Source organism: Myxine glutinosa, chromosome 4 (genome assembly GCF_964187855.1).
Source record: "Myxine glutinosa chromosome 4, kmMyxGlut1.1, whole genome shotgun sequence".
Classification (NCBI taxonomy): domain Eukaryota; kingdom Metazoa; phylum Chordata; class Myxini; order Myxiniformes; family Myxinidae; genus Myxine; species Myxine glutinosa.
In genome coordinates this window covers 94027287-94054122 of record NC_136264.1, presented here as the reverse complement: position 1 = coordinate 94054122, position 26836 = coordinate 94027287, and the positions used below count along the sequence as shown (strand labels likewise).

Sequence of the window (26836 nt, the reverse complement as noted above, 5' to 3'; positions counted from 1 at the left end):
CTTTAAACCCCAATATTATAACACAGGTCTGAGGAGGTACATAAGACTTTAAACCCCAATATTATAACACAGGTCTGAGGAGGTACATAAGACTTTAAACCTGGTGAGTGGGGGAGGGGCGTTGCTACCCAAAATAGATTTTAAAAATAATTGTTTGTTTAAAGTCTTATGATTATGTTATTATGATTCGCCCTGTCTTCTAGCAAGCATTGAAATTGGTTTAAAATACCTTCACTCAGTGCAGTATACTGTTTATTCTACCAGGTGAGCACCATAGTGTAGCAGCATAGCAAACCTGTTGTGCATTTTGTGATACAAGCACCAAATTTGGCACACTAGTAGACTATCATATTATGAAAAGATCTGGATATTGGGCCATCTCAGATTCAGAGATTTGATTTTTGCAAGATTTCGATTCGATTGGGATCGAAGAGAACACCTTCTTCGTCTTCTGTACAGTGAAGTTGCCAGCCCTGAATTCTCTGGCTACATCTGGGTGCTTCATTGGGAGTGCAACCGTGTCCCTCAGGTGAACAGGGACCCACCTGGCATAGTGTGTGTGGTCTAAGGCATGGAACCATGGGACCAGTTCCGTCAGGGCATCAAGGTACGTCGTGAATGAAGCCTGCCGCAGAGAACGCACGTAGACCAGTACCAACATCTCTAGTTCCAGCACAGTTGCCCAGTACTGAAAGTTGGGAATGTCTTCTCCTCTCTGGTGACACCAGTCTTCGAACTCAGGCAGGTCTTCTGCATCATCAGCATATGTCATACAGTGGCGTTCATACGCACGGTGTTGCAGGATGTGCAGTGCCGCTGCAGTGATTTGATGAGCTCTTCTTGTGCGGGTGACGTGGGCAGCTCGTAGGAAGGAGTCGGCCGTCCCTGGCGTTGCAATCTCAGCTTGCAAAATCTGCAAATCTTGCAAAAATCAAATCTCTGAATCTGAGATGGCCCAATATCCAGATCTTTTCATAATATGATAGTCTACTAGTGTGCCAAATTTGGTGCTTGTATCACAAAATGCACAATTCTTTTGAATATTTGGGCTAAGCCGCCCCACTACCAGGGGTTTTGCCCCTATGTTTCTTTTTATAATCACCAGGTTTATGTCGTAGTTTAAATTTGAAATTCAGATTTCATTCCAATGAAGCCCCTACCACCAAAAATAACATTGCAAAACTCCTACTACGACTACTACTGCTGCTACGAAAACTACTACTACTACGACTTCTACTGCTGCTACGAAAACTACTACTACTACGACTTCTACTGCTGCTACGAAAACTACTACTACTGCTACGAAAACTACTACTACTACGACTACTGCTGCTACGAAAACTACTACTACTACTACTTCTGCTACGAAAACTACTACTACGACTACTACTGCTGCTACGAAAACTACTACTACTACTACGACTACTACTGCTGCTACGAAAACTACTACTACTGCTACGAAAACTACTACTACGACTACTACTGCTGCTACGAAAACTACTACTACTACGACTACTACTGCTGCTACGAAAACTACTACTACTACGACTACTACTGCTACGAAAACTACTACTACTACGACTACTACTGCTGCTACGAAAACTACTACTACTACGACTACTACTGCTGCTACGAAAACTACTACTACTACTGCTTCTACGAAAACTACTACTACGACTACTACTGCTGCTACGAAAACTACTACTGCTGCTACGAAAACTACTACTATGACTACTACTGCTGCTACGAAAACTACTACTACTACTACTACTTCTGCTACGAAAACTACTACTACTACGACTACTACTGCTGCTACGAAAACTACTACTACTACTACTTCTACTGCTGCTACGAAAACTACTGCTGCTACGAAAACTACTACTACTACGACTACTACTGCTGCTACGAAAACTACTACTACTACAACTTCTACTACGAAAACTACTACTACTACGACTACTACTGCTGCTACGAAAACTACTACTACGACTACTACTGCTGCTACGAAAACTACTACTACTACGACTTCTACTGCTGCTACGAAAACTACTACTACTACTACTTCTACTGCTGCTACGAAAACTACTACTACTACTGCTGCTACGAAAACTACTACTACTACTACTTCTACTGCTGCTACGAAAACTACTGCTGCTACGAAAACTACTACTACTACGACTACTACTGCTGCTACGAAAACTACTACTACTACAACTTCTACTACGAAAACTACTACTACTACGACTACTACTGCTGCTACGAAAACTACTACTACTACGACTACTACTGCTGCTACGAAAACTACTACTACTACGACTACTACTGCTACGAAAACTACTACTAATACGACTACTACTGCTGCTACGAAAACTACTACTACTACGACTACTACTGCTGCTACGAAAACTACTACGACTACTACTGCTGCTACGAAAACTACTACTACTACGACGCTACTGCTGCTACGAATACTACTATTACAGCTACGAATACTACTACTGCTACGAATACTACTACTGCTGCTACGAAAACTACTACTACTACGCCTTCTACTGCTGCTACGAATACTACTACTACTGCTACGAAAACTACTACTGCTGCTACGAAAACTACTACTACTACGACTACTACTGCTGCTACGAAAACTACTACTACTACGACTACTACTGCTACGAAAACTACTACTACTACGACTACTACTGCTGCTACGAAAACTACTACTACTACGACTACTACTGCTGCTACGAAAACTACTACGACTACTACTGCTGCTACGAAAACTACTACTACTACGACTCTACTGCTGCTACGAATACTACTATTACTGCTACGAATACTACTACTGCTACGAATACTACTACTGCTGCTACGAAAACTACTACTACTACGCCTTCTACTGCTGCTACGAATACTACTACTACTGCTACGAAAACTACTACTGCTGCTACGAAAACTACTACTACTACGACTTCTACTGCTGCTACGAATACTACTACTACTGCTACGAAAACTACTACTGCTGCTACGAATGCTACTACTACTACTACTACTGCTACGAATACTACTATTACTGCTACGAATACTACTACTGCTACGAAAACTACTACTGCTGCTACGAAAACTACAACAACTACGACTTCTACTGCTGCTACGAATACTACTACTGCTACGAATACTACTATTACTGCTACGAATACTACTACTACTGCTACGAATACTACTACTACTGCTACGAAAACTACTACTGCTGCTACGAAAACTACTACTACTACGACCTCTACTGCTGCTACGAAAACTACTACTGCTGCTACGAAAACTACTACTACTACGACTTCTACTGCTGCTACGAAAACTACTACTACTACGACTTCTACTGCTGCTACGAAAACTACTACTACTATGACTTCTACTGCTGCTACGAAAACTACTACTGCTGCTACGAAAACTACTACTGCTGCTACGAAAACTACTACTACTACGACTTCTACTGCTGCTACGAATACTACTTCTGCTACGAATACTACTATTACTGCTACGAATACTACTACTACTGCTACGAAAACTACTACTGCTGCTACGAAAACTACTACGACTTCTACTGCTGCTACGAAAACTACTACTACTACGACGACCTCTACTGCTGCTACGAAAACTACTACTGCTGCTATGAAAACTACTACTGCTGCGACGAAAACTACTACTGCTGCTACGAAAACTACTACTGCTACGAATACTACTACTGCTACGAATACTACTACTGCTACGAATACTCCTACTGCTACGAATACTCCTACTACTGCTACGAAAACTACTACTGCTGCTACGAAAACTACTACTACTACGACTCTACTATTGCTACGAATACTACTACTACTGCTACGAATACTACTACTACTGCTACGAATACTACTACTACTGCTACAAATACGACTACTACTGCTACAAATACTACTACTGCTACGAATACTAATACTGCTACGAATACTACTACTACTGCTACGAATACTACTACTACTGCTACGAATACTACTGCTGCTACAAAAACTACTACTGCTGCTACGAAAACTACTACTACTACGACTCCTACTGCTGCTACGAAAACTACTACTACTACGACTTCTACTACGAAAACTACTACTGCTGCTACGAAAACTACTACTGCTGCTACGAAAACTACAACTGCTGCTACGAAAACTACTACTACTACGACTTCTACTGCTGCTACGAATACTACTACTGCTACGAATACTACTACGACCTCTACTGCAGCTACGAATACTACTACTGCTACGAATACTACTACTACTGCTACGAATACTACTACTACTGCTATGAAAACTACTACTGCTGCTACGAAAACTACTACTACTACGACATCTACTGCTGCTACGAATACTACTACTACTGCTACGAATACTACTACTACTGCTACAACTACTACTACTACTGCTACGAATACTACTACTACTGCTACGAATACTACTACTACTGCTACGAAAACTACTACTGCTGCTACGAAAACTACTACTACTACGACTTCTACTACTGCTATGAATACTCCTACTACTGCTACGAATACTACTACTGCTACGAATACTACTACTACTGCTACAAATACGACTACTACTGCTACAAATACTAATACTGCTACGAATACTACTACTACTGCTGCTACGAAAACTACTACTACTGCTATGAATACTACTGCTACGAAAACTACTACTACTACTACGAATACTACTGCTGCTGCTACGAATACTACTACTACTGCTACGAATACGACTACTACTGCTACGAATACTACTGCTGCTACGAAAACTACTACTACTACGACTTCTACTGCTGCTACGAAAACTACTACTACTGCTACGACTACTGCTGCTACGAAAACTACTACTACTACGACTACTACTGCTGCTACGAAAACTACTACTACTACGACTACTACTGCTGCTACGAAAACTACTACTACGACTACTACTGCTACGAAAACTACTACTACTACGACTACTACTGCTGCTACGAAAACTACTACTACTACGACTACTACTGCTGCTACGAAAACTACTACGACTACTACTGCTGCTACGAAAACTACTACTACTACGACTCTACTGCTGCTACGAATACTACTATTACTGCTACGAATACTACTACTGCTACGAATACTACTACTGCTGCTACGAAAACTACTACTACTACTACGCCTTCTACTGCTGCTACGAATACTACTACTACTGCTACGAAAACTACTACTGCTGCTACGAAAACTACTACTACTACGACTTCTACTGCTGCTACGAATACTACTACTACTGCTACGAAAACTACTACTGCTGCTACGAATGCTACTACTACTACTACTACTACTGCTACGAATACTACTATTACTGCTACGAATACTACTACTGCTACGAAAACTACTACTGCTGCTACGAAAACTACAACTACGACTTCTACTGCTGCTACGAATACTACTACTGCTACGAATACTACTATTACTGCTACGAATACTACTACTACTGCTACGAATACTACTACTACTGCTACGAAAACTACTACTGCTGCTATGAAAACTACTACTACGACCCCTACTGCTGCTACGAAAACTACTACTGCTGCTACGAAAACTACTACTACTACGACTACTACTGCTGCTACGAAAACTACTACTACTACGACTACTACTGCTACGAAAACTACTACTACTACGACTACTACTGCTGCTACGAAAACTACTACTACTACGACTACTACTGCTGCTACGAAAACTACTACGACTACTACTGCTGCTACGAAAACTACTACTACTACGACTCTACTGCTGCTACGAATACTACTATTACTGCTACGAATACTACTACTGCTGCTACGAATACTACTACTGCTGCTACGAAAACTACTACTACTACGACTTCTACTGCTGCTACGAATACTACTACTACTGCTACGAAAACTACTACTGCTGCTACGAATGCTACTACTACTACTGCTACGAATACTACTATTACTGCTACAAATACTACTACTGCTACGAAAACTACTACTGCTGCTACGAAAACTACAACAACTACGACTTCTACTGCTGCTACGAATACTACTACTGCTACGAATACTACTATTACTGCTACGAATACTACTACTACTACTGCTACGAAAACTACTACTGCTGCTACGAAAACTTCTACTACTACGACCTCTACTGCTGCTACGAAAACTACTACTGCTGCTACGAAAACTACTACTACTACGACTTCTACTGCTGCTACGAAAACTACTACTACTACGACTTCTACTGCTGCTACGAAAACTACTACTACTATGACTTCTACTGCTGCTACGAAAACTACTACTGCTGCTACGAAAACTACTACTACTATGACTTCTACTGCTGCTACGAATACTACTTCTGCTACGAATACTACTATTACTGCTACGAATACTACTACTACTGCTACGAAAACTACTACTGCTGCTACGAAAACTACTACGACTTCTACTGCTGCTACGAAAACTACTACTACTACTACGACGACCTCTACTGCTGCTACGAAAACTACTACTGCTGCTACGAAAACTACTACTGCTGCGACGAAAACTACTACTGCTGCTACGAAAACTACTACTGCTACGAATACTACTACTGCTACGAATACTCCTACTGCTACGAATACTCCTACTACTGCTACGAAAACTACTACTGCTGCTACGAAAACTACTACTACTACGACTTCTACTATTGCTACGAATACTACTACTACTGCTACGAATACTACTACTACTGCTACGAATACTACTACTACTGCTACAAATACGACTACTACTGCTACAAATACTACTACTGCTACGAATACTAATACTGCTACGAATACTATTACTACTGCTACGAATACTACTACTACTGCTACGAATACTACTGCTGCTACGAAAACTACTACTGCTTCTACGAAAACTACTACTACTATGACTCCTACTGCTGCTACGAAAACTACTACTACTACGACTTCTACTACGAAAACTACTACTGCTGCTACGAAAACTACTACTGCTGCTACGAAAACTACAACTGCTGCTACGAAAACTACTACTACTACGACGTCTACTGCTGCTACGAATACTACTACTGCTACGAATACTACTACGACCTCTACTGCTGCTACGAATACTACTACTACTGCTACGAATACTACTACTACTGCTATGAAAACTACTACTGCTGCTACGAAAACTACTACTACTACGACCTCTACTGCTGCTACGAATACTACTACTACTGCTACGAATACTACTACTACTGCTACAACTACTACTACTACTGCTACGAATACTACTGCTACGAATACTACTACTACTGCTACGAAAACTACTACTGCTGCTACGAAAACTACTACTACTACGACTTCTACTACTGCTACGAATACTACTACTACTGCTACGAATACTACTACTACTACTGCTACAAATACGACTACTACTGCTACAAATACTAATACTGCTACGAATACTACTACTACTGCTGCTACGAAAACTACTACTACTGCTATGAATACTACTGCTACGAAAACTACTACTACTACTACGAATACTACTGCTGCTGCTACGAATACTACTACTACTGCTACGAATACGACTACTACTGCTACGAATACTACTGCTGCTACGAAAACTACTACGACTTCTACTGCTGCTACGAAAACTACTACTGCTGCTACGAATACTACTACTGCTACGAAAACTACTACTGCTACGACTACTACTGCTGCTACGAATACTACTACTGCTACGACTTCTACTGCTGCTACGAATACTACTACTACTACAAATACGACTACTACTGCTACAAATACTATTACTACTGCTACAAATACTACTACTGCTACAAATACTACTACTACTGCTACGAATACTACTACTGCTACGAATACTACTACTACTTCTACGAATACTACTGCTGCTACGAAAACTACTACTACTGCTGCTACGAAAACTACTACTACTGCTACGAATACTACTGCTGCTACGACTTCTACTGCTGCTACGAATACTACTACTGCTACGAAAACTACTGCTGCTACGAATACTACTACTGCTACGAATACTACTACTACTGCTACAAATACGACTACTACTGCTACAAATACTACTACTACTGCTACAAATACTACTACTAGCACTACGAATACTACTGCTGCTACGAATACTACTACTACTGCTACAAATACTACTACTGCTACAAATACTACTACTACTGCTACGAATACTACTACTGCTATGAATACTACTACTACTGCGAATACTACTACTACTGCTACGAATACTACTGCTGCTACGAAAACTACTACTGCTACGAATACTACTGCTACGAAAACTACTACTACTGCTACGAATACTACTGCTGCTGCTACGAATACTACTACTGCTGCTACGAAAACTACTACTAAGAATACTACTGCTGCTACGAAAACTACTACTGCTACGACCTCTACTGCTGCTACGAATACTACTACGACTTCTACTGCTGCTACGAATACTACTACTGCTACGAATACTACTACTACTGCTACAAATACGACTACTACTGCTACAAATACGACTACTACTGCTACGAATACTACTGCTACAAATACGACTACTACTGCTACGAATACTACTACTACTGCTACGAATACTACTACTACTGCTACGAATACTACTACTACGAATACTACTACTACTGCTACGAATACTACTACTGCTGCTACGAATACTACTACTACTGCTACGAATACTACTACTGCTACGAATACTACTACTGCTACGAATACTACTACTACTGCTACGAATACTACTACTGCTGCTACGAATACTACTACTGCTGCTACGAATACTACTACTACTGCTACGAATACTACTACTACTGCTACGAATACTACTACTACGAATACTACTACTACTGCTACGAATACTACTACTACTGCTACGAATACTACTACTGCTACGAATACTACTACTACTGCTACAAATACGACTACTACTGCTACAAATACGACTACTACTGCTACAAATACGACTACTACTGCTACGAAATCTACTACTGCTACGAATACTACTACTACTACAAATACGACTACTACTGCTTCGAATACTACTACTACTGCTACAAATACTACTACTACTGCTACGAATACTACTACTACTGCTACGAATACTACTACTACTGCTACGAATACTACTACTACTGCTACGAATACTACTACTGCTGCTACGAATACTACTACTACTGCTACGAATACTACTACTACTGCTATGAATACTACTACTACTGCTACAAATACGACTACTACTGCTACGAATACTACTACTGCTGCTACGAATACTACTACTACTGCTACGAATACTACTACTACTGCTACGAATACTACTACTGCTGCTACAAATACGACTACTACTGCTACGAATACTACTACTACTGCTACGAATACTACTACTACTGCTACGAATACTACTACTACTGCTACGAATACTACTACTGCTGCTACGAATACTACTACTACTGCTACGAATACTACTACTACGAATACTACTACTACTGTTACGAATACTACTACTACTGCTACGAATACTACTACTACTGCTACGAATACTACTACTACTGCTACGAATACTACTACTGCTACGAATACTACTACTACTGCTACAAATACGACTACTACTGCTACAAATACGACTACTACTGCTACAAATACGACTACTACTGCTACGAATACTACTACTGCTACGAATACTACTACTACTGCTACAAATACGACTACTACTGCTACGAATACTACTACTACTGCTACAAATACTACTACTACTGCTACGAATACTACTACTGCTGCTACGAATACTACTACTACTGCTACGAATACTACGACTACTGCTATGAATACTACTACTACTGTTATGAATACTACTACTACTGCTACGAATACTACTACTACTGCTACGAATACTACTACTACTGCTACGAATACTACTACTGCTACGAATACTACTACTGCTACAAATACGACTACTACTGCTACAAATACGACTACTACTGCTACAAATACTACTACTACTGCTACGAATACTACTACTACTGCTACGAATACTACTACTACTGCTACGAATACTACTACTACTGCTACGAATACTACTACTACTGCTACGAATACTACTACTGCTGCTACGAATACTACTACTACTGCTACGAATACTACTACTACTGCTACAAATACGACTACTACTGCTACAAATACGACTACTACTGCTACAAATACGACTACTGCTGCTACGAATACTACTACGAATACTACTACTACTGCTACAAATACGACTACTACTGCTACGAATACTACTACTACTGCTACGAATACTACTACTACTGCTACAAATACGACTACTACTGCTACAAATACTACTACTACTGCTACGAATACTACTACTGCTACGAATACTACTACTACTGCTACGAATACTAATACTACTACTACTACTTCTACACTTACTTTAATGGCCAAATTAATTCAAACTTCTTGTGGAGTCAGCCACAGCTCATAGAGCATGTATGTTGGGACCCAATCTTTCACAAACAAACTGCCAGGTCTGACGCTTAACTCGAACTGCTCCGGGCAGGAATTTTTTATCTGTTCAGCGTGTCGGTAATAACTCTTCGTCAAATTACATAGTGGGATGTTTAACATCCACTAGCTAATGCCAGCAGATTGGTCATTATAACTTAACATCCATACAAGGTATGGCACACTGTGATGACACAACCCCTTGCCCACGAAGCATCAATCCAACATTTTATAGTCAGGCCAGCAATCTAACCCGGACTAGATAGTTTAACGGTAAGGGTGTTATGTCTCTATCATACTGTCAGGACAATAACATTGCCAAACAATGGCACAAACTGGAATGCGAGTGCAATAACAAGTGATTGGTGGAAGGTTTAATGAATGACGTACCATCCACAGGATGGAACCAGAAGGCTGGGTGAGTTGGTGGGAACCACTCCAGCGTGACTTTACAGTTGCCAGGCCAAAGTCTCCGATTTTCACAGTCAGGTCTTCGTGCAAGAAGATATCTGGTGCAATCATTGAGTGAAGGGTATTTTTTGATCCTATTGAAGATAAACTAAACCAGAAGGATTAAATGTTTGTGATATGGAATACTCCCCAATATTATAACACACACGTTTGGTTGCCCTGGTATTGATTGCCACCTTTAAAGATAAAAGTACAAAAAAATTAAAGGTCCTGCGAAGTCGATGGCGTACCATCGCAAATCCCCACGCTTCCCATCAAGAGCAAAGTGGAAAGATGGCAAAACGCTATAACCAGGAATGAACCAATATCTAATTTTGAGTTTTAAAAAAATCTTCTATTTTGACTTCTGAGACTCTAGGTCCCCATCTCCTGTAAGCATGAACCGGAAGTCAAATCAAAAAAATCGTTACATACTTCATTTATGCGTGCTATGCTACACTTTATGCATGCGTTTATGCGTGCTATGCTTTATGCTACACTATTGCATGTGCAAAGTTTCATTAAAAACGTGCCCGTAATTGCATTTTTTGGTATTTGACATTTTGACCCCGCCACATGTCCCAGGGTGACAGCAGGGCCAAAAATGCCACTGCTCTTGCACCTTCTTGCCACGTGGTGATCATAACTACCAAGTTTGATGAATTTCTGCACAACTGTTTAGGAGATAGCGTGACGGACGGACAGACAGACAGACAAGCAGACAGACGGACCCGTTATTTTATTTTTTTAGTGTGACTTTTTTGGGGGATAACTAGTGACTAACATTAAATAAAGGGCAATTACCTTTTAAAGACATGCTCTGTTAAGCTTGCTAATCACGCTAATGGGAAAGTTACAGTGATACTAGAAAAGTCCGTGTGAGAACCCCCAGCTTTATAGCTTATGTCACTCCACCGAACTCAAACAAAGGTAACCACATGAGCAGTAAGAAAAAGGAAACTGTTTGACTTCAGGTCTCGATGGATTATGGACTTGGCATGGAGGTAGCTGCAAAAAAACGACAACATTTCCATAAGTACAATGACTTGATAATGAAGGTGGCAAACGGAGCTTTAAAGTTCCACAAACCGGAGTTTACTTCGGACACATTTATAAGACTTTCTTGGTGTGAAAAAGAGGAATGGTCGACTTTGTCAAGGCCAATTTTGGTAGTCGGCTGATAATTCACTCGATACATTTTATCAACTGAAAGTTCACAAATGGATGCTAACCACTCTGGGATGCAAAGTATAATCGACGTTTTGGCACAACCTCTTCGTCAGATCAAGCAAGAGGAGCAAGAGACTGATGAAAGGCCTGACAGCAGCTCTACTTTGCAGCTCTACCCAAAGCGTTCATCATGGCTTTGTGAACTTTCACTTGATAAAACCTCGCGTTTATTGGTGTCAGATTGGCACAAAGTGCCGAGGCCTTCTCTGTGCCTTTGTTTGGTTCTTGATCACGACGATCATTGGGGTGCCATGAAGACAATCACCATCATAGGGCCAGTGCCAGTCTCCTTTTAGGTGTTGGAATTGGTTGGTAGCACTCAAAGGATATAATATGGAGTAATACACAAATTGAAGTAGATGGACAAGTCCTGGGACAAATGAAAAGGTTCACCTACCTGGGGCAGATTAGCACAGACGACAGGAGATATGATAGTGAGATCCAAAGGAGAATTGACATAGCCAAGACAACTTTGTTAGAACGAAGGTCGTGTTAACATCAAGGAAGCTGAAGCTGAATCTTCGGAAGATAATATTGAGGTGCTACATTTTTTCATGTTTGTTATATGTCGAGGAGACATGGACAACAAACAAAGAGACTACAGTGTTGAGAAGCTGAACACATTCGAGATGTCGACATAGAGGAGGAGGTTCCGCATATCCTTCGCAGACAGGAAGACTAATGAAGAAATAATGGAAATGACTGGAGAAAAGAGAAATTGAGTGCACAACATCAAAGAGAGAAAGAAACAATACTTCAGTCACATCACCACAGCAGATGGTAGACAGAGACAGTTATCGGAGGAGATCTCTGGAAAACATAGGATTGGGAGGCAGAGACAGATATAACGGACTGGATGCAGTTGACCTATGTGGAATTTGTAAGGGCAGTACAGGACAGACAGAGGTGGAGATCCATGGCAGTCAACCTTCTGGGAAGATGTCACCAATGAACAAACACAAACTGTTGAAGACGTGTCCTTCTGTGTGCGAGTGTGTCACGCAAAGAAGAGACAGCACAACATCGAGCATTATCAGTTCGTGTTTTCATAGAATCATTGAAAAAAATGGTACTGTTGGAAAGCTAATAATCGATTTACTTGGAATAAAAATTTGTGTCCTTTTAACCTTAAAATTTGCCTGTTTTAGAAGCCCCTTTCAAGCATTGAAGAAGAAGAAGCGGGAAAGGGCACTGAAATGCACCATCCAAAACCTTGATCTTTTCTACCCCCACCAATTTCACCCCAAATCCACTTTTTTGAAGTACCAACTTCTGTCCGGGAGGTCCTTGGTGTCCTTGTGTTTTATACTTCTCCCGCCCCCCCCCCCCCTTCCCGCACCTCCTCCCCCCGGGCCCTCTCCCTCCCACGCGTCTCCCTGCTATCAAATGTTATGTTTGTGTGCTTCCCCTTCTCTCCCCATCTTGTCTTCCGCTCCCTCTTTTTGTGTGTTTTGTTTGTCTGGTTGATTTGTTTGTGAAATAAATGTTAGCTCTTTCACGAGCCTCGATTCAGTATCCAAAAAATATATATAAAAAAATGTAGTGGCTCAAACAGTATATTTATTGTGCCACGACAGCTTCGCTTTATGGTTGGATGCCCTTCCTGCTGCCATGAACCCTTTAGAGTTTAGAATAACATGGAAGGAGCATACAAAATTATATCTAGTAACATACTGTGACCACAGCACTGTGACCAGTAGGCCCTGGTGTTGGGCTAGCGGCTAGGGTGCCGGCTTAGGATCCTAGGATCCTGGGTTCGAATCCCGGTCGATCGCTGAATTAACACCAGGGGGGTTGACTCAGCCTGACCATCCTTCCGAGGTCGGCTAATTGAGTACCAGTTCACTGGTAATTCCCTGGTTGTCGTTAAAGGCGGCAAAAAGGGTTGGCGTCAGGAAGGGCATCCGGCCATAAAACATTGCTTCAAAAAGGGGACCAAAAAAAACAACAACAACCACGGTCCCCGAAAAAGGCCAACCCCCACTTTGCGGGGGAAAATGGCCTCTAAAGGTGGTTATTTTTTTTTATATATATACTGTGAAACAAGAGGAAAATATATAAAAGTACACGGAATGACAACAACACCAACAACAACATTTTACATCCTGATTTACACAGATAGACATGATTTATGTTTGTGAAGTAGGACATGCTGTCTTTTGATTAAACCTATAAGTGATGCGACGGGTACTGTATGCATGCCTAGTAATATCGAAGTTCGTAAGTATCAGAAAAATGAAATGGTTACAGAGGGATAAACAACATGTACACAAAATGAGAAATGCGCTGAATGCTCACTCCATGCCCTGCGCAGTTTGCCTTGCGATGTCTATCAGATGAAACATCTCAAACTTGGTCTCCAAGACGTGCAAATGGCGGTAGAGGCTGGACCCTTCACACCACTGCGTCACGATGGCCAGCTGAGGTGTCGTCGTGTAGCCCATAAACAGCAAGATATTGACGTGACGAGTTTTCCTGAAACGATAAGCAGTGAATATGATGATAACGATTATGAACCCGCACGTGCGAAGCGAAAAGCGCGGTTAAGCAATTGGTTCTCTTTGTCTGTCTCTCTGTCTGTCGACGGCAGTCTATGATTGAGAAACAACGTTATTTCAATTGAATGTTATATTTTGAACACTGTAGAACACGAATTGGAACATGAACCTGCAGTTTAGCAGTACTTCCACTCTGAATTTGGCGGGAATATTACGGAATCTCATCCCAATCACACATATGCAAATAGGAGTAGAACCACCTTTAGAGGCCATTTTTTCCCTGCAGAGCAGGGGTTGGCCTTTTTGGGGCACCGTGGTCCCCTTTTTTTGAAGCAATGTTTTACGGCCAGATGCCCTTCCTGCCGCCAACCCTGTTATTCGCCTCTTGCGACACACAGGGAATTACCAGTGAACTGGTACTCAATTTGCCGACCTCGGAAGGATGACAGGCTCAGTCAACCCCCCTGGCGTTAATTCAGCGATCGACCGGGATTCAAACCCAGGAACCTAGGATCCCAAGCCGGCACCCTAACCGCTAAGCCAACACCAGGCTTAAAGAAAGACCAACACCAGCAAAAGAGGAGCAAGGTAATTTATTTACTCTGCCTGTCTGACAGTCAAATAAATTTGAAAATCATTCCAAAGAGGAAACGCCGTTTTTAAGGATATCATAAAGGACAAAAATAACGGCATGAATAGCTCGTATAACGTGTTAAATGAGGTGGTGTAAAAGATGGTCTATCAATGGCGGTAAACTTCCAGAAAAAAGGTTTTGTTTTGTTTTTCCTACAGCCTTTGAAACCTTTGTTTTATTTCAATTGAATTATATACTTGAACAATGTAGAACACAAATCGCCATCTTGTCACTTCCCAAAACCTCCAGTTTAGCAGTACTGTGCTTGGAAAAATATTACGCCATTTTAAGGCATCTCACCCAATCCAATTTGTCTCTCACGTTCTCAGTGTTGGGGAATAGCGACATTCAGATCAAAATCGCGACTCAGAGGAAACATAGATTGTGGTCGGAAATCCCAAAAAAAAAAAAAAGTTTAAAAGACTTCCCATGTCCTTTTTTTCTCAAGACTGCGTGATGGTAAGGTGTTCCATGAATGCTCTAGTTACCTCCACCACCAAAGGTGGACAGAGGTCATCTTTACGTACCCCATCAAAGGTGGACAGCGGTTTTGTTTTTGTTTGTATGTCGGTCTGTGAGCATATTTCAAAAAAAGTTGTGGACAGATTCGGACGAAACTTGGTGGATTAATTGGGTAGGTGACAATAACAAGCTGTTAAATTTTGGTTAAGGCCAGGAAGCAGATTTGGCCTATCGGTTAGATTTGACCATGCAACTGATTGTTGAGCGATACGGTTCACTATCTTTAGAGAAGTAAAGTGTATATCATTTGACCGAAGCTGTTGAAGCACAAGTACCGTAGTATGCGATGTCACATGTATGCACCAGAGCTAATCACTGACAAGACATGTCTACCTCCACAGAAATCGGTGATTTGGAGTTTTTCCATTTTATTTTGGATCACCAGATGAACGGACAGGGGCAGCCATATTCTAGAACTCCATTTTGTTGTTGTACAGTTTTAATAGGGTGCTATTTCACCTGAGCACTCCAACTTCATTGCGGAAGGCTTGGAGTTGTTGGGGCGTGGGATCCGTCAGGTTCAACACTTTGACTGCAACATCGCCTGTTGGTACAAAATGTATATATATTTTCAACCAAAACAAACATATTTCTACCATTTGAGCTGCACAAAATAACTTCACAACAGGCGATTTTTTCCACAGCAAGGTATTGAAGAAATTGAGAAGACATCTTAATGGTTATATCATTTAAAAACTAAAGTGAAGAGCCATCAATATATTGCATACACATATGGAGATTGGGAGGGGGGATGGATGTATTATACTGCAAAGTTTAAAATAAAAAAGGAGAAGGATCAAGAATAAATTATGGAGGGTAAAGAATCTTTGGAGGAAGGAGCATAACATGAGATGGAAGTAAGGAGACAAAGGAAGGAGGGAAGAAGTTTGTGGTATATGGAGAGGAGTTGCGGTGAAACGTAACATCAAGTTGCTTAAGTAATACACAAATCGCCTCCCAAGACATAGCCAAGATCTCCATGCAATGCTTCCTAATGTAATAAAAAATACCGTACTGCACTTTTTCGTTGATGAAAACTGAAATGGGTTAAAACTGAACTTGATCGTGCAAGTTCTGAATATCCAAAATACCATTTGTTTTGCTTTGAACTTGCGTGATCCCCAAAGTGTGTTTCAATCCCGGAAATAGTTGCTCTTTTAACTGCTCGGAGTTTAAGCTTGAAGGAAGATAACAGTATTCTCTATTATCTTACGAAGAGAGACTTTACGTTTAAATTGCATAATTTTAAAACTCCTGGCATCACAGTCCTTGTGTTAGAATTTCATTCTATTTTAGATCCAAAATACAAGTTCATTTTTACTTACTGTTCCATGAACCAACCTCGCTGATTGGCACGATATTTACATAATATATTACACTTTAATTGTGTGCGGACTAAGGGAATCATGTGACTAAAAACTAAACAACAGATATATCGTTAAATAATCACTTGCGGTTCCCGATCAAATATATATGAGAAAATAATTATGCAAGAAACCAAGCAACCCCCATCCCCACGTCATATCCCATCTATAGTCCTCGTCCCTTCCTCCCCTCATGTGAAAGGTTTGCAATCGTCTCTGTGAGCCAGCCGTTTTCCTTAAACAGAAAATACCAACAATGTTGGGGGTCCATGGGTGGGTGGGGATGGTTTATGCCCACAAAGAACTGAATATGCGAAGTACAGGGCCACGAATGTAGAAACAGGCCACATTTTATGACCGAGAATACACGGGGTCCGCGAGGTCTAATCCGCAATTGTCAGGGTTTCACGGTACTTGCACTCTTCAAAAAAAGTCGGCTTTTTGGCAGGTATCCTAGTTGAGATGCAAATTTCTTGTGTGGGTAGAACTCTAACCAAAACTCATTAAGGCTTTGTTTCCTGCAAGTAGGATGATCCTTAGACCACAAAAAAGTTCAAATGATGCAGAGATTGCAAAATGGCAAGAAGCACAAGGCAAACCAACTCGAGATTTTATCTGAAAAGAAAAGACTCGTAGGTCCAAGTGTTGATCAGAGTAGCATTAAACTGGACCAAAGAAAGACATTTGACAGGCCTTAAACATACCCCTCATGAGAAAAGGATGGCGGAAAAGAGGGGTAGGGAATGAGGTGAGGCACAAGAATAATTATTAGGAGGGAAGATAAAGAGTGCCCCACGTGGAGATCATTTATGATAAGGAGATCATATTATGATGTGCCCCACGTGGAGATCATATTATGACGACGAAATGTCTGATGCCCCACGTGGAGATCGGTTTCTGAGGTTTGGGACATGGAATGTAGGGACAATGACAGGGAGATCAGAAGTGGTGGAAGTATTGGTCAGAAGAAGAGTGGACATATGTTGTGTACAGGAGACGAGATGGAAGGGAAGTGGTGTGAGAATGGTGAAGGGTAGGCAGGGACAGAAATACAAGTTTGTGTGGCAAGGGTGCCCGGAGGGCGTGAATGGTGTTGGTGTCCTGTTTTCTGAGGAGTTTGTAGACAGTGTGGTGAGTGTGATTAGAGTGAGTAATAGGTTGATGATGGTGAAAATGATGATTGGAAAGCTCTTGGTGAACGTCATCTCAGGATATGCTCTGCAAGTTGGTCGGAGCGATGAAGAGAAGGACAAGTTCTGGTGTGCGATCGAGAAGCTGATGGAAAACGTGAAAGATGAGGAAGTTGTTGTGGAAGGAGGAGACCTAAATGGACTTGTGGGAAGGAGTATCGACGGTTTTGAGGGAGTTCATGGGGATTACGGATATGGTGTGAGGAATGGAGAAGGCGAAATGATTTTGGAGTTTGCTGATGGAGCTGATTTGTCGATTTGTAATACTGAGTTCCAGAAAGCGGATAATAAGCTTGTTACACACACGTCAGGTGGGTTGACGACAACCATTGACGACCTGATGGTGCGTAGGCGAGATAGGGGGCACCTCCGGGACACAAAGGTGATCCCGGGGGAGGAGGCTGTTTCACAGCACCACTTGGTTGTCTGCGACATAAGGGTGAAAGGTGCGAGGAGAGCTCGGCGGGTGAAGTACCAACCGAGAATGAAGGTGTGGAGGTTGAAAGAGGTGACAGTGAGGGAGGCATTAAAAGAGAGGCTGAGTATGGTAGAGGATGATGTGGTTGAGCTTGAAAGTGGTTGGATGTCAATGAAAGATAGTCTGTTGGGAGCAATTGGTGAGATATGTGGATGGACAAAAGGACCACCGAGTCACTCCAAAACATGGTGGTGGGATGATGAAGTTGGAAAGAGGATTGATGAGAAGAGGAAGAAGTTCAAGGAGTGGCAGAAGGCAAAGGGTACGGGGGCAGAAGAGGCAGAGCATGAAAGTTATAAGGCAGCCAAGAAGGCTGCAAAGAAAGAGGTAGCAAAGGCGCAGGAGGCATGAAGGAAAATGTTCGGAGAATGCTTGGATTTGGAAGAGGGTCAGAGAGCGGTATTCAGGATTACAAAGCAGATAGCGAAAGAGAGGTGTGATGTGATGGGGGTGAGTTGCTTGAAGGATGAAGTGGGACAAATCGTTGTGGACCCAGATGGAATTAAAGGAAGATGGAAGAGACATATGGAAATGCTGTTGAATGCAGAGAATGAATGGGATGGCAACATAGAGAGTAACCCAGTTTTAGGACCGGCAGAGAAGATAACTGAGAAGAAAGTTGAGGAAGCGATAAAAGCAATGAAGAGTAGAAAAGCGGGAGGGCCGACGGGAGTTGTGGGAGATATGTAGAAGGCAGCGGGAAGTTGGGGGTGTGAAGAGAATGACAGAGATGGAAATCTCCACTCATGGCTTGCGGACGTCCTCTCTGGTCGTAGGCAACGTGTGGCCCTGAATGGATTTCTCTCATCTCCCCTTCCTGTTCTGGCTGGAGTTCCCCAAGGTCGTGTTCTGGGCCCTGTGCTATTTCTGGTCTTCATCAATGATCTCTCCGACTCTCTGGAAAATCCTCTCCATCTCTTTGCTGATGACTCCACTATCTGCCGCTCCATTCCTTATCCCTCAGATCGGCAGTCTGCAGCCTCCTCACTCTCTGCAGACCTGGACAAAATCACAGACTGGTCAAACAAGTGGAACATGTCTTTCAATCCTGACAAATCCCAAACTCTTACTATGTCTCTCCGAAAAGACCGACTGGAAAACCCTCCCATCTACTTTCTCAACAATCCTCTCCAAGAAGTTCTGTTGCTCAAGCTTTTGGGTCTCACTATCTGCCATGATCTTTCTTGGGATAACCACATTTCCAAGCTGGCCTCCAAAGCCAGTCGCCAACTGGGCATCCTCCGTCGTGCGGTCCTTCCTTGGCACACCTGAGCTCCTCACCACATACAAGGCTTTCATCCGCAGCTCAATGGAATACTGTTCCCCCCTCTGGGCCGGTGCTCCTGCCTCACACCTAGCTCAGCTTCACACTGTTGAAACCAAAGCTTTCAGAATCATTGGAATCTCCTGCGATGAAGCTAACTCCGAGGGCCTTTCACTCACTCACCGCAGGCAGGTTGGTGGTCTTTCTGTCTTCTACCGACTCCTCTCCGGCCTTGCTCCCCCAGCTCTCTCTGTGCTCTGTCCTCCTAATATTCCTACAGGTCGCACAAGATCTGCCAGCAACCCTCTTGTGGTTAAACTGCCAAAATCTAGGCTCTCTGCTCACCTTCACTCTTTCATTCCCCTTTTCTCCCGCCTCTGGAACAAACTCCCCCACTCCCTTCAATCCCACTCCTCCCTCCAGGTCTTTAAAACAGCTGTTCACCACCATCTCTTATCTTCCCCCATCCAAAACCTTGATCTTTTCTAACCCTGCTAATTCACCCCAGATACACTTTTTTTGAAATTCCAACTTCTTTCCTGGAAGTCCTTGCAGTGTTGATGTGTTTTATACCTCTCCCACCTCCTCCCAAGCCCTCCCCCTCCCACATTTCTCTCGATGTCCTTGCTCTCAAATGTTGTGTTTGTGGCCTTCCCCCTCTCTCCCCATCTTGTGTTCCGCTTCCCTTATTTTGTGTTTTATGTGTCGGTTGCCTTTTTGTGTGATTAATGTTAGCTCTTTCACAAGCCTCGATCTTGTATAAAATTTAAAAAAAGATCTGTAATCTGGTGGTGAAAGAAGGCCGCATTCTAGTGACTTGGGAACTGAGTAACCTCGTCCCTCCATACAAGGGGAAAGGTGACCCTCTGGGCTGTGGCTCGTACCGAGCGATAAAGTTATTGGAGCATGGAATGAAGGTATTGGAAAGGGTGTTGGAGAGGAGGATAAGGAAGAAGGTGAAGATCGACGAAATGCAGTTTGGATTTATGCCAGGAAGAGTAACGACAGATGCGCTCTTTATTGTGAGGCAGTTGCAGGAGAAGTACATGGAGAAGAGGAAGAAGTTGTTTCTTGGGTTTGTTGATCTGGAGAAAGCATGCGATAGGGTTCCACGTGAAGTATTGACATGGGCATTGAGGAAGTTAGGAGTGGAGGAATGGTTGATCAGAGTCGTAATGGCAATGTACGAGAGAGCGCGCACAGCTGTCAGGACGAAGGACGGGAACAGTGGAGAGTTTGAGGTGAAGGTGGGATTGCACAGGGGTCGGTACCAAGTCCACTACTATTTGTAGCTGTGATTTCAGGTGCTGGCTCGGAACGCAAAGGAGGGTTTACCTTGGGAGTTGTTGGATGCAGATGATCTTGTGTTGATTGGGGAGAGTATGGATGGACCGAAGGAGAAGATGAACAAGTAGAAGGAATGTATGGAGGCAAAAGGTCTGAAGGTGAATATCGGAAAGACGAAGGTGATGGCAAGTGGTAAAGCATGTGGTGAGATGGAAAGAACTGGGAAGTGGCCGTTTGCAGGAAGGGTGTCGGAGTGAACTCCATTCAATGTGCAATGTGCGCTGAGTGGGTTTATCAAAAATGTCGTGGTCTGAGAGGGACATTAATCAGTGTGGCAGCTACATTCAAGTGCAAGGTGTGCACAGAGGGAGCTCCAGATGGAGGAAATGTTGAATTGGATCTTGGAGACGGCGTGAAGCTGTAAGGTGTGAAAACATTTTGCTGCCTTGGAGACATGCTGAATGGAGAAGGTGGATCAGACTCAGCAACGGTTGCTTGAGTGAGATGTGCATGGAAGAAGTTTCGGGAACTGAGTGGCGTGCTGATGAGGTGGGGAGTGTCTTTGAAGCTAAAGGGAAAGGTGTATGCTGCATGTGTGAGAAGTGTTATGATTTATGGGAGCGAGACATGGGTAATGAACGTAGAGCAGCAACGAAGGCTGGAAAGGGTGGAAATGCAAATGGTTCGGTGGATGTGTGGAGTATTGTTGAGAGAGAAGAAGACAAATGATGAATTGCGGAAGATGATGGGAATAGAGCCTGTGATGGCTGCTGTGAAGAGAAACAGGTTTTTTGGGGAGTGGGGGGTTTTGGGGGGGGGGGTTGTATACAAGATCGAGGCTTGTGTAAGAGCTAACATTAACGACAAAAAAAAGGTTGAGATGGTTTGGTCATGTGTTGAGGAAGGATGAAAGTGACTGGTTGAGAAGAGTGATGGAAATGAATGTAGAAGGAAGTAGAGGACGGGGAAGACCGAGAAAGAATTGGCTGAAGGTGGTGGAAGAAGAAATGCGGGCAAGGGGCAAGGGGCAAGGAACATGGGGAGATGTTGAAAACAGGGCAAAATGGAGAAGATTGTCATGGGGCCCGCAAGGCTAACCCCCGCTCTAGCAGGGAAAATGGCCTTAAAATGCCTGTGGTTGTTGTTGTTGTTGTTGTTGTTGTGTATAAAGAGTAGGAAGAGGTGGGGGGTGGGGGTACATTTGAGGGAGGGAAGGAAGGGGGATATGTCTGGCGGAAAGTCTGCAAAACCCACAGAACAATTTCTCATATTTTGCAGAGACGTACCTCAGTCATATCTACCACTAACCCACCAATGCCAACTTTGTTTCCACACTTCCCCAATCCCCTCCTGAATTTTTCACTTCACTTACTTGACTCAATCCCCACATCACTAGTACATCCCCCAGAACCACCACCTCCCATTACACCGGCATATTAAGGCTTCAGACCACTCTGTATGAACAAAACATTCTGTGGTTGAAACGTTGACCTCTGACCCATTATGAAAAGATAAAATCTCACACTGGTTGCAACGTTTTGGTTTTACAGCATTTTGGCATCTCTGTATTTTTTACAGTGACATTTCCTAACTACGTATATTCAAATCTTCTCTGGGAAGAAGTTTTGTACACTGCTCCTTTCATATTCCATCTCCAGGCACTGAATTACGTCATCGCTGGGCACCGAAGGTGACCCGGCGATGACGCGCACTGAAAGGGAGTACTCAGTTTTCACTCCGGTTTCTTGTTTGTTTTCTTGCTTGCTTGTTTGTTTATCCGGGCGATATCTCAGCCATATTTTTTTTTTTTTTTTTTTTTTTTTTTTTTTTGTATACAAGATCGAGGCTCGTGAAAGAGCGAAAATTAATCACACAGAAAGACAAACAGACACATAAAACAAATAACATCGGGAGCGGTAGACAAGATGGGGAGAGAGGGGGAAGGACACAAACACAACATTTGAGAGCAGGGACCGAGAGACATGGAGACATCGAGAGATCTGTGGGAGGGAGAGGGCTTTGGGGGGGAGGCATGTGAAGGGGGGAGGCATGTGAAGGGGGGGAGGCATGTGAAGGGGGGGAGGCATGTGAAGGGGGGGGGGGTGGGAGAGGTATAAACATATGGACACTGCCAGGATTTCCAGGAAATAAGTTGGAATTTCAAACAAGGTGGATCTGGGGTGAATTAGTGGGGGTAGAAAAGATCAAGGTTATGGATGGGGGAAGATAAGAGATGGTGGTGAACAGCTGTTTTAAAGACCTGGAGGGAGGAGAGGGATTGAAGGGAGTGTGGGAGTTTGTTCCACAGGCGGGAGAAAAGAGGAATGAAAGAGTGAAGGTGAGCAGAGAGCCGAGATTTCGGCAGTTTAACCATCAGAGGGTTGCTGGCAGATCTTGTGCGACCTGTAGGAATATTTGGGGGACAGAGCACGGAGAGAGCTGGGGGAGCAAGGCCGGAGAGGAGTCGGTAGAAGACAGAAAGACCACCTACCTGCCTGCGGTGAGTGAGTGAAAGGCCCTCAGAGATAGCTTCATCGCGGGAGATTCCAATGATTTTGAAAGCTTTGGATTCAACAGCGTGAAGCCGAGCCAGGTAATCTGAGCTAGGAAGCTGAAATTTCAGCACAATGGTGAGCACGTGCTTTGGCAAAAACGCTATTTTTTTGTTTTTTGATTAATCAATTACTTTATTATTATGGATTACTGAAGTACTTATTTATTTCCTTTCCCATCTGGGCAATATCTCAGGCACCTGTTGAGTTATGAAGCTGATATTTGGACACGCCAATGACCAAGTGATTTGGCTGTAAACACTATTTTTGATTTATTGATTGACTAGCCGAAGCACCCGGCGTTGCCCGGGTTCTTTTTGAATGAATTTACTACTACTAGGGCATTGCCCGTACTATATCTATATCTAAAATTATATCCCCCCATGAAATGGTTTGGTCCAAAGCGAACGGCTTGCGAGTACGGTGACAATCCCCCCCCTCTATTTACATGCAATGGTTTGGTCCAAAGCGAACGGCTTCCGGAGTTTGGTAAAGAAATCGCCATCGCGTGCACAAACGCGCAGGAAAGCGAATGAATCGCAAATTCGGTTTTATTAGTTTTAAAACATAGTTTAACGCCAACATAGTTTGCAAACGTGAAATAAATGAATACGCTCTCAAATGTGCCATCCGAGGCAGAGTGTGTCCTCCACGTTCGGCACACGCGATCGTTCGCTGCTCTCTGATTGGTTGAATCGTTTTTTGGACATAGCTCGGTAAGTACTTGTCCGATTAATATGAAACCTTGAAAAGGCACATCCTCGGGTCCCCAGCAATATACCTGGCAAGTTTCAAGTATATCGGACCCGTGGTTGTCGAGAAACAGCGGTCACAGACAAACAAACAAACGTACAGACGTACAATATGCCCGTACTATATATCTATCTAAAATTATATCCCCCCCCTCTATTTACATGAAATGGTTTGGTCCATTCGCAACGCCAAAGCGAACGGCGAACGGCTTGCGAGTACAGTGACAATCCCCCCCCTCTATTTACATGAATGGTTTGGTCCATTCGCAACGACCACAGAACCCCCCCCTCTATTTACATGCAATGGTTTGGTCCAAAGCGAACGGCTTCCGGAGTTTGGCAAAGAAATCGCCATCGCGTGCACAAACGCGCAGGAAAGCGAATGAATCGCAAATTCGTTTTTATTAGTTGTAAAACATAGTTTAACGCCAACATAGTTTGCAAACGTGAAATAAATGAATACGCTCTCAAATGTGCCATCCGAGGCAGAGTGTGCCCGCCACGTTCGGCACACGCGATCGTTCGCTGCTCTCTGATTGGTTGAATCGTTTTTTGGACATAGCTCGGTAAGTAATTGTCCGATTAATATGAAACCTTGAAAAGGCACATCCTCGGGTCCCCAGCAATATACCTGGCAAGTTAAAAGTATATCGGACCCGTGGTTGTCGAGAAACAGCGGTCACAGACAAACAAACGTACAGACAGACAGACAGAGATTACTGGAATTATAGATAGATAATTCAGCTTTTACCCGCGGCCGTAGAAGATTGACTACTATAATTCAGCTCAGCTTTTAATTGCGAAATGGGCCCAGCCCGGCCGAGGCAGCCTCGACCGGCCTCACCACCTAGCCTATAACCTTTCCGGGGCCCGTCCTGACATTTTTAGTTCTTTTTGAATGAATTTACTACTATAATTCAGCTTTTACTCGCGGCCGTAGAAGATTGACTACGATAATTCAGCTCAGCTTGTAATTGCGAAATGGGCCCAGCCCAGCCAAAGCGGCCTCGCCACCTAGCCTATAACCTTCCCGGGGCCCGTCCCGACATTTTTTGTTTCAGAGGTTTCCTCCTATCTTTCATCGTTCAGGAGATTAGCTCGTGCAGACAAACAAACAAAAACTTTCTTTTATATATATAATAATATATAATATATAATAATAATATATAATATAAAATATAAATAAATATAATACAGACTTGGCATTTAATATGGAATATTTTTTTTGTGGGGGTGAACTTACTTTTCAAGATGTCATAGAACCAAAAGTTCATTCGAATTATGTTGAAATTATTCTAGATTTTGTTAATGTGACCTTTAAAAGAAACAAAAACCACATTTGACATTTCGAAACAAATAAATTGATCCTTGAAAGTGATGTAAACTGATATCGAACTCAATTCACGGACAGTACTGTGTTAAACTTCAGTACGTTTTCCAGAAGTATCTCTATTTTGCACATTAGCCAAATTTTGTTTTAACAAAAACAAAAGTTAAATTACGCCTGGGATTACGGACAGTAAAATTACAGTTCAGTACTTCGTGTAACCCCCACGAGCATCCAGGAGAGCACGTACACGTTGAGGCATGCTGTTCACGAGATTTGCCAAGGTTTGGACAGGAATCGCTTGCCATGCAGTGACAATAGCCTGCTGCAATTCACGCACAGAGGTCGGCTGCTGGTCCAAGTGGTCGATTTGACACGTTATTTCTGCCCACAAGTTCTCTATCGGATTCATATCCGGGGACATGGCAGGCCACTCCATATGCTCTACACCACGGTCAGCAAGAAAGTGTTGGATCATGCGAGCACGATGAGGCCGTGCATTGTCATCTTGGAAGACAAAGATTCCTCGAAAGGCTGCACGAGCAAATGGAAGCAATGTTTCTTCCAGAATGGCCCTGGACTTGAACTGGTTCAGGTTTCCATTCAGAACAACCAGGTCAGTTTTGCCCCCTGCATGAAAAGCAGCCCAAACGGTCACCCCACCACCTCCAGCTTGGACTCTTGGCACTATACAATCTTTGTTGT

General features: G+C 42.9%; 1 protein-coding gene across 2 annotated transcripts in view; it reads right to left on the bottom strand.

Annotated features, from left to right (window-relative positions):
• LOC137424991 (serine/threonine-protein kinase B-raf) overlaps positions 1-26836 on the bottom strand; it is a 48154-nt gene that overhangs the window by 4104 nt on the left and 17214 nt on the right. The window contains exons 11-14 of one of the 2 annotated variants that reach the window (XM_068112947.2): positions 16377-16461; positions 14562-14738; positions 11995-12041; positions 10974-11092 (exon numbers count right to left, since the gene is read on the bottom strand). In XM_068112947.2, the coding sequence (XP_067969048.2) occupies positions 10974-11092; positions 11995-12041; positions 14562-14738; positions 16377-16461 (428 nt within the window). The remainder of the gene's footprint in view (positions 1-10973; positions 11093-11994; positions 12042-14561; positions 14739-16376; positions 16462-26836) is intronic. The other variant, XR_013623109.1, reaches the window with a different exon arrangement.